We start from the raw sequence: 12681 nt of genomic DNA on the forward strand, positions 1-12681 counted from the left end.
CGCATGCCTGTAATCCCAGCTACTCAGGAAGCTGAGGCATGAGAATCGCTTGAACCCAGGAGGCGGAGGTTACAGTGAGCTGAGATTGCACCACTGCACTCCAGCCTGGGCAATAGAGCGAGACTCCATCTCAGTAAAAAAAGAAAGAAAGAAAGAAAGAAAAAGACAAAAATAGGTTATTGCTTATTGAAGAAAATACTTCACTACATGGAGGGGAAACGAGTTCATTTATCATTCTTATGACTACAATTTGACGTGTTAGTGGAGTCATTTTTCTTGATTGTTTCTAGTTGTTTTGTGGATTTTTATATAATTAGTTATAAAAATTTTATGAGTTTTGAGTTAGGGCTGATTAAAAATCACATGGCAAGTCGGTAATTGTGTTGGGGCAGTAACTCACCTCTTACTTTGCTCACTTAGCCCAGTGAATTGAACTGTATAGAAGTAAGAAAAACGGTGCATTTCCCTTTCCCTAAAGACTCTGATGTGTAATGATAACTGTTAAAGTGCTTTTTTGTCTTTGTACCACTAGCCAAGGATAAGCAGTTACCCTGAAGACAACTTTCCGGATGAAGAAAAAACATCAACCATAAAACATTGTCCTGATTCAGAGAACAGAGCTCCCCAAATTCTCAGAAGACAGAGTAGCCCAAGTTGTGGGCCTGTGGCAGAGACTTCCTCTATTGGTATGGCTAGCAGTATCAGCAGCCATGGAGTACATATGGCTAGATATTGTTATCTGGGTGAATAGATCAAAGTGAAAACTGATACGGGAGTCATTTGTTCCTATTTCAAAAAATGTCTTTTCTATTTAGTCAGTCCTATTACAGCTTAAAGCTTTGTAAAGGCTTTTTAATTCCGCATGGATGGGCTAGAAATAGATTCAGTTCACTTCAATTCTAATTTGAATCCTTACTAAATGTTTATTATAGGATCTAGAAGGGTGAATGCATGTTTCTGCCCTTCAGAACTTCAGAGTCTATAGCCGAAGGTATACCCACAGAAACATAACATTAGGAAAGACAGCCTATATAAGTGTCTTCTGAAATAATTACCTGGATGTAACAGAAGACCAGAGATTTCTGAGGGAGATAAAGATAGGGAATAAAGAAAGTAAGCTCTTGCAGGAATTTTTTTTTTCTATAGAGATGGGGTTTCGCCATGTTGCCCAGGTTGATCTCAAACTCCTGAGCTCAAGTGATCCGCCTGCCCTGGCCTCCCAAAGTGCTGGGATTACAGGCATGAGTGACCACACCTGGTCCTTCCTGCAGGATGTTAAAGGGCTTGATGAGCCTTCAGTGGGTAGATCAAGTGCACTAAAGCTGGGAAATCTGAATTATGCAGTCTATTATAATAGTTTTAAAGGGTATATACTGGAAGATACAACTCAAAAGGTGAATTGAAGTTCAATTATGAAAAGCCTTGCATATCAGTGCCAGTAGGTCAGATTTTTTTTCTTCGTGATACGGAAAAACATGGATGAAGACCACTGCTAAAGATGCAATGCTGCCTCTATAGAATCTAGAGAAAGGCACCAAAGATAAATTAACTTACCTGAGAGTAGAGAATATTCTCCAGTAAAGGATCATCCAAGTGGGAGACAAATAGTGGGAGAAAGGGGAAATAATTTTTCAAAGAAAGTACTTATTTGTGTGGTCATTCAACTTTTAACATGATTCTCTTTAGGAAATGATGATGGTATTTCAAAACTGATGAGTGAAAATACAGAAGGATCAGCACAAGCACCACAGTTACCACGAAAAAAGGACAAACGAGACTTCCCTGTAGGTATAACAGGAATTTAGCAATTAGTTGTAAATAATACTATATTTATCATGCAAGGGTCATGGTCTGTTTAATTCGGTAATTCAAGTAGCCGAAGTTCTAAATGTCTCAAGTTTTTCTTTAAGACTTAGGAGGTCTTACACTATTAAATTTTATTTTTCCCATAGAAACCAGCCATCAATGGCCTTCCACCCACCCCAAAAGTTCTGGTAAGGAATATTTTTATGTGAACTGTTTGCCATTTTTTCTCTCTTTAGAAGCAGCAATATATTGGCTATCAATATACTTGAGCCTTTGAAAGTTAAGATATCATAAAATACAAAGATATTGGATGCATTTGGATATCTCATAAATCATATCATGCATTCTAATTTGAGTGCATGAATTCGAACTGGCAGTGTTTCACTTTTTGTGAATACTGGCAGTTGAGTCATCAGATTAGCCTACAAAGGCCTATTTAATTTTAATGTGATGATATTAATAGTACTGTGTCCTTTTCTTGATGTGGATTAAATCTCTTTCTACCTCTAAAGTGATTTTCACATTGGACTATGTACAATGAAAAGGAAGCAGGGAAGCTTATATTAATGCTTTCTTCCTGGCCAGTCAGTGGAACTTATCTGTGAGTGGGAACCCCATTGATCCCATGAATAGGATGGAAACCAATCATGTGAATGGGATGCTTTATACATTGTCCTTTTTTATTCAGTGAAGGTCTAATGTATAATATAAATATCAACCTTTTTGTCCCTTATGACTATTAAAGAGTTATACTGCAATTGTAATCACTATAATGTTACTGAATAAAATTATCCATTGTGTCACATTAATAATTGTCGGTCCTAAAAAATAGTATTAACTTAAAATTCCTAGACTATATCATTCATGTATGTAGATCTTTTGGTAAATTTGATATTTTTGCCATAAAATAGTAGATTACAAAAGGAAAGAATATGAGACTCTCTTGGTAGTAGTGGTTTAATGATGTCAAAATATTAATTTTGTTTTGGAATGAAACAACAAGCATAGGCAAATAAGAGTAAATTTAGTATTTCAGTGATGTTAGCTATTTTCCAAGAATATATGAAATTTTCTAATCAAATAAGTCAACATTTCTTTCTTTATAAATAAGATGGGAGCATGCTTTTCAAAAGTTTTTGATGGCTGTCCTTTGAAAATTAATTGTGCAACATCCTGGATACATCCTGATACAAAAGGTAAAATGTTTGAATTTTATATACATCTCCAATAAAATATTTATTATGGGAATGATCTTTATGATCAGTGACTCAAAGTTGTTTATTTTAAAAATACGACTTTAGAGACCTAATGGTATAGGAACCTGCAGCAACCTAAATAGGTTGATAGGGTTTTGGTTTAAAGGCATTAAAATTTAGGAGTGTATAGGAACTATTCTTAAAGGACTAAAGAGAAATCACAACTGATTGCATCCTTAATTTAGAATTTTCTTTTACTATAAAAGGACATTATTGGGACAATTTATAATCTCAATTAGTAAGGATTATAGATTAGATAACATTGTTTATTGTTTAAGTATTAATGTCTTGTGGTTATATGACTTTTTTTTTCCTTAATGTACACAAATATTTCAAAGTAAAGAGGCATCATGCTCATAAGTTATCTTAAACAGCTCAGAAAACAAACATTTACATAAGGAGAGAGAAGGATCAAACAGAAGTGGTAAATGTTCAACATTTGTGGAATTTGTGTTCCAGGTATTTAGGAATTATTTGTACTATTACAACTTTTCTGTAAGTCTGAAATGATATTAAAATAACTTTGAAACTTTAGACTATGTTTCTGAAGTAAGGAAACATTTTTAGAGGCAAAAATTTGGAATCAAATAGATCTGGGTTTGGATTCCCACTCTGTCATTACCATGTGACTTGGAAAACAAACGTAACACCTCTGCTTTTCAGCATGATCCTTTGAAACACAAATCACTCCCAATATTTACTTTGTTGCAAGGAAGGAACAAGCCTACCCCAGTGTCTGGCAATTAGCTATTAGGCAGTAGAGGATTTCAGGAAATGTGTGATTCTACTTAAACATAATAGTAAAGACAGGTTATAATGATTGGCTTTACATGCCACTATTAAACAGTATGACAGAGGGGGAATATATATATATAAAATAATTTTTATTAGAGACAGAGTCTTGTTCTGTTGCCCAGGCTGGAGAGCAGCGGTGCGGTCATAGTTCACTGCAGCTGAAACTCCTGGGCTTGAGCAATGCTCCTGCCTCAGCCTCCCAAATAGCTGCAACCATAGGTGTATACCACCTCTCCCAACTGATTTTTTATTTTATTTTATTTTATTTATTTATTTATTTATTTATTTTTGTAGAGACAAGGTCTCATGATGTTGCCCAGGCTGGGCTCAAGCAATCCTCCTGCCTTGGCCCCCGCAAAAGTGCTGGGATTACAGGCATGAGCCTGTGCGTAGCCTGAAAAAAATATTTTTATTAAGGAATTTGTTGTTGTTCATAACCTTTTAATTGATATGATTTCAAACATACAGAAAAATTATAAAAATAGCATAAGAAACTCCTGTATATTCAATCATCAGGCAAAAATCATCAAATTTTGCCCCATTTGTTTTGCCACTTTCTATCTATATATACTTTTTTTTTAATACTTGAGAATAAGTTGGAAATATGTTCCTCTCCTCTACTCTTTGTACTTCAATGTGTACTTCCTAGGATCAAGAATCATATAACTGCAGTACAATTATAAATATCAGGATATTTATCATTGATATACTACTACTTTCTAATCCAAAGTCCATAGTTGGATTTTATTAATTGTCCCAATAATATTTTTTATAGTCTCAATCCCATTTGTATTTTTCCAGTCTAACATCCAATTCAAGATCATATGTTGCGTTTAGCTTCCATAGCTCTTTAGTCTCTTTTAGTGTAAAACAGTTCCTCAACTTCTGATCTCAACATTTTTGAGGCCACTTATTTTGTAGAATGTCCCTTAATTGGGGTTTGTATAATGAGTCCTCATGCTTGAATCAGGTTATGCATTTTTTATGGGAATAACACAGAAATGTTACTGTGCATCTTCTCAGTACATCATATCAGGAGATACATGATACCAGCTTGTGCAAATACTAGTGATATTAATATTGATCTCTTGATTAAGGCAGTGTTCACTAGCCTTCTCCATTCTCAGGTTAACTGTTTTTTCCTTTCTGATTTATAGGTAATTAATATGGAGATGCACTGAGATTTTGTTTATAAATATCCTCTTGCTCATCAGACTTTCACTCACTCAGTTTAGCATCCATTGACAATCTGTTGATATCCATTGACAGTTTCTCTTCTTTCCTACTTATTCATTTGTTTGTATCAGTTTAAACTTATGAATTCTTATTTTATTCTGTGAGATATGATCTATCTCTATTATTTATTTTCACACGTAAATTGTCCCAGAATTTTTGAGCAGTGGGAATGCCTGTGTTCTTTTGTTTGATTCCTCATCATTTTTTAACACTTCTTTACTTTCTGCCACAGCAAGATTTCTAGGCTCAGCATCTAATTTTATTGCCCCAGAATTGGAAACAGTCTTTCTCTAAGAAGCCCTGGTTCTTTTTAGTGGAAAGTAATATTTAGAAACCAAGATCTGGATACTAGGTGTGCTCATTGTTTCTGGTGTGTTATGATTTATAATTTATTTAATTTTTTGTTTCCTTGGTCAAAATATTTGAGGTGTCTTGCAAAAATGTGTAACTATAATTTAAAAATCTTAAAATACAAAAATTATATTGAAAGACAGGGTTATATAGTAAGATAAAGTCAGAGTGAGTTAGTCTAACATAGAATATATCTGCTTTTAAAAAATCAGAAAGGAACTGGGAAAAGAGGTAAAGACGGTGACACAAATTTAAGAAAATAATTTTATTTTGGATGGATAGGTGGCTAATTCTTAATGCCATTAAAATGTAAAGTCATTATTTTAGTGAATGATTTCAGAAGATGATAGTAAATTCTGGTAATTCATCTCAACTCTTTTAGATCAGTATATTATTTTTGGAACTGAAGATGGCATTTACACACTGAATCTCAATGAGCTACATGAAGCAACGATGGAACAGGTAATTAGGCATTTTAACTCAAGAAATTAAGCAAATTGAATAAAGAAGTGTATTAATTTTAATTCAATCTGTGTAGGCCCCAATTTTAATTTTTATGACTTAAATATTTAAAGGGATAAAATTGTACTCTTTACATGTTCATGTTGAAAGATTTTTTTCCTAAGGGTTTAGTAATTACCTGAAAGTTAGAAAATAGTTATTGTTATACAATTTCAAAATGTTGGAATTTGGAGCTTTAAGAGATTAAAATAATGACAACGAGAGAATCTTAATTATCTTCTTTTTCTTAGTTATTTCCACGGAAGTGTACTTGGCTGTATGTTATCAATAATACTTTAATGTCATTATCAGGTATGTATGTGATGATGAAAAATAAACCATAGATAAGCAGAGAAATGTAATTTTAATATACACCGTTTTTAAATGTTATTTGTAATTCTGGATGACTATAATCTAATATAGTAACACTGGGACTTATGGATATTTGTTACCCACCTAGAATGGGAAGAAACTTTGGGAAGGGATCCTGTCTTCACTTAGGGCTGCACTTTCCAAACCCACCCAGCATCTGAATACCTGAAGGATATCACAGTGCTTATCACTAGAGGCCGTTCCCTTCCACTCAGCCTCCTCCACCATCACTATCACCACTCCTGGCCTCCTTTAGGAATTAACAGGAAAGAAGCAGAGGATCACACTATTTTCTTTCTCTGCGATCTTGAGCAAATCACTCTCTCTCAGCCTCATTTATCTTAATTATAAAATGAGGATGATGGGGTAACAGTACAGCCTCATGAGGTTGTGAGAGTTAAATGAGATAATATCCAGAGTGCTTAGTAAACTGTATAGTCTTACACAGGTGTTTGCTGGTGAAAATCATGTTGTTCTGGACACCTGTTAACTGTCTTGGACTGATTCTTTAAGGTTTTCTGAACAAGATTCCAGAGTAACCTAATTTTGTTCTTTCTTGGTTATTATTAGGGGTGAATGGGTAGGTAGGTGGTGTTTTAGGCTTTTTTTTTTTTTTTCATTCTTACCTATGAAAAGAATATTTTCTTATATTTTAGATTTAAATGACTACCAAGAAGTTTGCTGATTGCTTTCATTTTGGTAGTAGAGTACAAGATAAGTTAATTATTATTTCTCTCTAGTAGAGATTTTTTAAGTGTCTGTGTATTTGAGATAATGACACTGTTTATGGAGAGCATATTATTTAGTTGTGTGTTAAATGGCTTCTAAAAAGTTGGGGTCCTCAAAAGAATATTTAATATCTTTTAATTATGCTTCCCCCAAATCTTTTTTACTTTTGTTTGGTAAAATATTAATATGTTAATATTTTATATTACTATTATGAAAATAAAGCCAATTCTGTTTAACAGTTACGAATTGTATACATATAAACTTACTTTTCTCTAACTCTCTTTCTGCTTTTATCCCTACTCATACTTGTCTTTGGAAATAAGCTTAAAAATTACACAGGGTACATCTTAGGTAGCAATGCTCTGTAGGAGGCATGTACATGTGTGTTTAGCTGCCTGGCTAGCTGGGTAGCAAACTATGTAGATTAGGGAAATGGAGAAAGGAAAGGTGTTTAATGTTTAGGCAGAATATTTCTGTTCTGAGAAAATACAGATAATTTTGTTGAGGATAAAACTGTGTATATGTGTGTGTATATATGTATTCTAATAATAAAAAGATAAATATTGTTTTGTATTGTTATATTATACCATATATAATGAGAAATCAGAAGATGTTTACCATATCCATCCCTCTTACTTAATACAGCCATATTTTTTATTATATGGAATTGTAGCCCTGTTATCCTTATATCATGGCTTATAATATTGGTTGGTTTTACTTTTTTAAGTATTTCAATCTGTTATATTTAAGACTTCATTCACAACGATTTTTAATCCAGGGTAATTTGCTAAGTTCTTGATAAATAGGTCTATCCCAGAGAAATAATGATAATATAGCTTTATAGAATTTTCCATATTGTATTAAAATAATCACATGTACGTCATTGTAACTCAATCAATAACATAAGATTTTGTACAACAGTTTCTCTTTTTATGTGCTGGCATCATTAAGATTTAGTCTGCCCAGATCACCTATTAGTACCTATATATTATGAATTAAAATTATCTATTAATTAAAAAACATTTTATCTATTGTCTTTCAAAATAGTATTAACTGAGGGTTTTTTGTATGTGTTTTTCTATTTTGCTTGGCTTTTTGAACATTACTGGACTCCTCATTTTAGAAGGTAATTATGTTTTCTTTTTCTTGAAAATTGTATTTCTTTGCTGTAAATGATCCTTAAAAAGGTAACATGTTTTTCTTTTATAGGAAAAACCTTTCAGCTCTATTCTCACAATCTTATAGCTTTGTTTGAACATGCCAAAAAACCAGGATTAGCTGCCCATATTCAAACTCACAGGTTTCCAGACCGCATACTACCAAGGTATAAAACATCATTTTGATTCTACGGGGAATTAGTGTTTATTTCTAAAATAGCCAGTATTTCTTGCCCAGTAAAAAACTTTGTCTTAATTTTCAAAGGTAGTTTACACTAAAGTGTATTATATCTGGAAAAGCTGAATGTTTTCTGAACTTGACCATGAGAATCAACTGTGGAAGTTTTATAATACAGACTATCAGGCCCTTCCTCAGTCCTATAAGATCAGATAGTGTGGTGTTAGGATCCAAGACAGTTTTTTAAGCTCCTTTCTGTCTGATTCTGATGCAACTGATTTACAAATCACTGTATTGTAACCACTGCTATAGAGTACATTTATATTGTCTTACGTTTTCAGAAAATTCGCTTTAACAACAAAGATTCCTGATACAAAAGGCTGCCACAAATGTTGCATTGGTGAGTAAATGGTATTTCTCAAACTGAATGGTTAGAACTTTTAAGATCTTTAAAATTATCTGAAGCGTCTTATGGAAACAAATAGGAAGGAGGGTGGGTTTTTAAAGTTTGTTTTTAGTAAGAAGTTAAGCTGCCACTAAAGTACAAGAATATAGACAGACATGGCATAGAAACGCTTAGAGATAAAAACCTTAGTGTTTTCTCAGAGCATAGTGTTCCTAGAGTTTTGTAACCATAGTTCCTGAGACTGTTTCTTTGCTAGTATTCTAACTTTCATTTATTTAGTATTTGCCATCTACCAGTTACTACCCATGTTTTATGAACATGTTTACAGGAGTTGAGCCAACTATGCTGTTAGAAGGAACAGTTCACACAAAAACACCCTCACTTATGATACCAATTGCAAATTGGGGGATTCCCAAAACTACGCCCAGAATAAAAAAATTCACTAGAAGGTATCACAGAACTGGAAGCAGTTATAGTTACGATTACAATTTAGAACAGGGAAAGAATACAGATTAAAATCAGCCAGGGAAGAAGTACATAGGGCAGAGTCCAGGAGAAGTACCAAACATGGAGCTTCTGTTGTCCTCTCCCTGTGGTTAATGGGTAGCATTACTTTTCCAGCATTGGTATGTGACAGTACACACAACCATTGCCAACCACAAGCTTATTCGAACCTCAGTGTCCAGAGTTTTTACTGGGGCTTCATCATAAAGGCATGATTGACTGACCACCTTGCTGATCTCAGTATGCAGCCCCACTAGAGGTCATCTGATGTTGCATGATCCAAAGCCCTCACCCAAAATCACATTTTTGGTATTTCTGGCATGACCAGCCCTCATATTAAGATTATCCAGTGTGGCCAGTCCCCACCCGAAATCATTATTGTTATATTATCCAGTGACCAGAGTCCCCCAAAGACAGTCCTATCAAGCATGACGTTCCAAAGGCTTAGCAGTTACCTCCCAGAAGCAGGACAGAGACCAGACCTCTTTTTGTGTGAAGTTAAATTCTTTACTACATAATTACCTCATTTAACCATTAAACAATTCCATAATACTAATTATGTCACTAGTAAGTAACAGAACGTAGGAATCAGATTCAGGTTCAATGACTTCAGATCTTGAGTTCCTAACTTCCTATTTATTCTTTTGTTTATCAATGAACTTGCACATTGATCTTTGTGCCACATAATAGTTTCACAGCATAGTCCATACTGTAAAACAAAAACGTTTAACCACAGATATGCTATAAATATAAGCACATTGTATGATTGTTTTTCTGGGGAGAATCATGTCAGTATCTATTATCAGATTCCCCAGATCTGTGATGCACAAAAGGCCTAGAAGCTTATAATCTAAGATATAAACTCATAAATAATACTTTAGAGTTTAATACAAATAACTATTCTTATAATCAATGATTATAATTATTAATGGAAATCAAATTTGGGAGAAGGAAAGAGCAATATGAATTTTTATAGATTTGAGTCAAGGACATTATATCAAGATGAATTAATACATACAAGATAAATTATTTTCATCTGGAGTAGACATCTGTACCCTACTATACCAAAACGAGGTGCTTTTCAGTTGCCTCCTAGACCTTGTCAGAACTCACTCTTGTAAATTTTCTTAGTAAATTCAATTTGAATTTACTAAGAAACAGCTTTTTGGGGAGGCCAAGATGGGAAGATTGGTTGAGCCCAGGAGTTCAAGACCAGCCTGGGCAACACAGTGAGACCCCACCTCTTAAAAAAAAATTGAAAAATTAGCTGGGCATGGTCGCATACACCTATAGTCTCTGCCACTCAGGAAGCTGATGTAGGAGGATTGGTTGAGCCTGGGAGGATGAGGCTGCAGTTAGCCGTTATTGTGCCACTGTATTCTAGCCTGGGTGACAGAGCAAGACCCTGTCTCTTTAAAAAGAAAAAGAAAGAAGGAGGATGGTAAGGAGTGAGGAAGGGAAAAAAACAGCTTTTTAGGTTGCATATTAGGTTGTTATTGTGCTTGTAAAAAGTTCTTATGTTTAAGAACCTAGTATATGAAAGTTGTTTGGAAGTAAACGTATATAATTTAAAATCTAGATAAGAAAGTAAAACGGAAAAGGCAATGAAGCCAAAAGAAAAGACACAATATTTTTTTATTTTCCGCCCACTCTTGTCATCCTAGTTAACAGATACAGTAAAAGTATTCAGTATTTTGAGTGTGTCTGGGTTTTTTTGTTTATTTCTTTCCAGTCAGAAACCCTTACACGGGACATAAATACCTCTGTGGAGCTTTACAGTCTGGAATTGTTTTACTTCAGTGGTATGAGCCAATGCAGAAATTCATGTTGATAAAGGTATATATTATTTTGTTCACATTTTTCTCCTTTAGAAAACACTAGTGTATAACTGAAGCTAAAATTAAAAGATCCTAATACTACTATCTAGGGTCAGAACATTTATAGTTATTTGTAGTTGTTTATTTGATTTAGGGCTTTTTGTGTTCTTAGGATTTAATGTTTAACTGATGTTAATAACTTCCAGAACCATCAGTCATAAAGATTAATATGGCCAGTTCTCTAAGACACATTTTTATAGAACATTTATCCTTCTTATCATCTTAGAGGTAATCCTTTTTAGAACTAGATAAATGAAGAAGATGGGAGTCTTTCTGTTGAGTTTATTCAACAATGGTATGAATGGGGAGATTGTTTCTGAATTATGGCTCTATTGTTTATTTTTTTGCAGCACTTTGATTTTCCTTTGCCAAGTCCTTTGAATGTTTTTGAAATGCTGGTGATACCAGAACAGGAATACCCTATGGTCTGTGTAGCGATTAGCAAAGGCACTGAATTGAATCAGGTAGTTCAGTTTGAGACAATCAATTTGAACTCTGCATCTTCATGGTTTACAGAAATTGGTGCAGGTAAGTATTTTTTACCCTATGTTAGAATATTGATACTTTTGCGTATAAAAGAAGCAAAACACCAGTGTGGGCTCTTTTAAATATTCAAAACCGTTTCCCAAGTAAGCCCATAGAATCGTGTACATATATTTATGATGTCTATTTGCCAGAGGTAGTTTGATACAAATTATTTAGACAAAGGAAATTTTTAATGATTTCTGACAGTGAAAAGTCTTAGTTGTTACCAGTGAATCTTTGGACTTGCTAAGTAAATACATTTTCTAAGCAGTTCTTAAAATTTTATCAACTTCTCAAGCAAAGAGCGTCACTTATCCTATTTTATCCTGTCTTCCTCCCTCACTTCTTAGAATCAGTGAATGTGGCCTTCAGACTTGAATAGAAGCTTCTTGAATAGAAGCTTTCAGACTTGAATAAGCAGCTCTTAGGTGTTGCTTCTGAGCCTTTCCATTTAAATGAGACATATCTCAGTGAAAGATCTGAAAAAAAATGGGAAGTTTATTCCTAGACTTTAAAATTAGAACAAATCATTCAATAAATCATTTTTTAAATCTGCATAGTATGTGAAGTGGGTGGGGAGGGGTCTCCATTTTGCTAGTTTCCTGTTTGTTGTGCTGGTGTATTTGGTCATTTATAATCCAGGTTTATTAGGCCATTTTTACATGTGCCAAGCAAGCTTTAGTTATGGCTATTTCATTACTCACCACTGTTGCATTCTTTACCGCCTTTTGAAGAAGTCTGTTACATGTATTATAAGTTTGATGCTTAATGCTTCTTATTAAATAACCTTTGGCTTTTGATAATTTATAAGCTAAGTTACAAGAATTCATTATAATATAGAACCTACACTAAATTCACTTTCAAAATAAGAATCAGTAAGAACCAGTGATATCCTGGTAAATGTCTAACAACAGGCTCTTGAGGTGCAACCATTTATTAGAGTTGCCTATTTTTGTGGTACAAATACTCCACCCATGGCCAATTTCGA

At 33.9% G+C, this 12681-nt stretch overlaps 1 protein-coding gene across 4 annotated transcripts in view; it reads left to right on the forward strand.

The window, feature by feature from the left end:
* MAP4K5 (mitogen-activated protein kinase kinase kinase kinase 5) overlaps window positions 1–12681 on the forward strand; it is a 116472-nt gene that overhangs the window by 90548 nt on the left and 13243 nt on the right. For 3 of the 4 annotated variants that reach the window (XM_033188081.1, XM_033188080.1, XM_033188083.1), the window contains exons 18-28: window positions 533–686; window positions 1687–1784; window positions 1953–1994; window positions 2918–3002; window positions 5827–5906; window positions 6197–6257; window positions 8170–8172; window positions 8256–8370; window positions 8723–8781; window positions 11024–11127; window positions 11519–11696. In XM_033188081.1, coding sequence (XP_033043972.1) covers window positions 533–686; window positions 1687–1784; window positions 1953–1994; window positions 2918–3002; window positions 5827–5906; window positions 6197–6257; window positions 8170–8172; window positions 8256–8370; window positions 8723–8781; window positions 11024–11127; window positions 11519–11696 — 979 coding nt within the window. The remainder of the gene's footprint in view (window positions 1–532; window positions 687–1686; window positions 1785–1952; window positions 1995–2917; window positions 3003–5826; window positions 5907–6196; window positions 6258–8169; window positions 8173–8255; window positions 8371–8722; window positions 8782–11023; window positions 11128–11518; window positions 11697–12681) is intronic. The other variant, XM_033188082.1, reaches the window with a different exon arrangement.

This window comes from Trachypithecus francoisi, unplaced genomic scaffold, assembly GCF_009764315.1.
Source record: "Trachypithecus francoisi isolate TF-2019V2 unplaced genomic scaffold, Tfra_2.0 Lachesis_group3, whole genome shotgun sequence".
NCBI lineage: Eukaryota > Metazoa > Chordata > Mammalia > Primates > Cercopithecidae > Trachypithecus > Trachypithecus francoisi.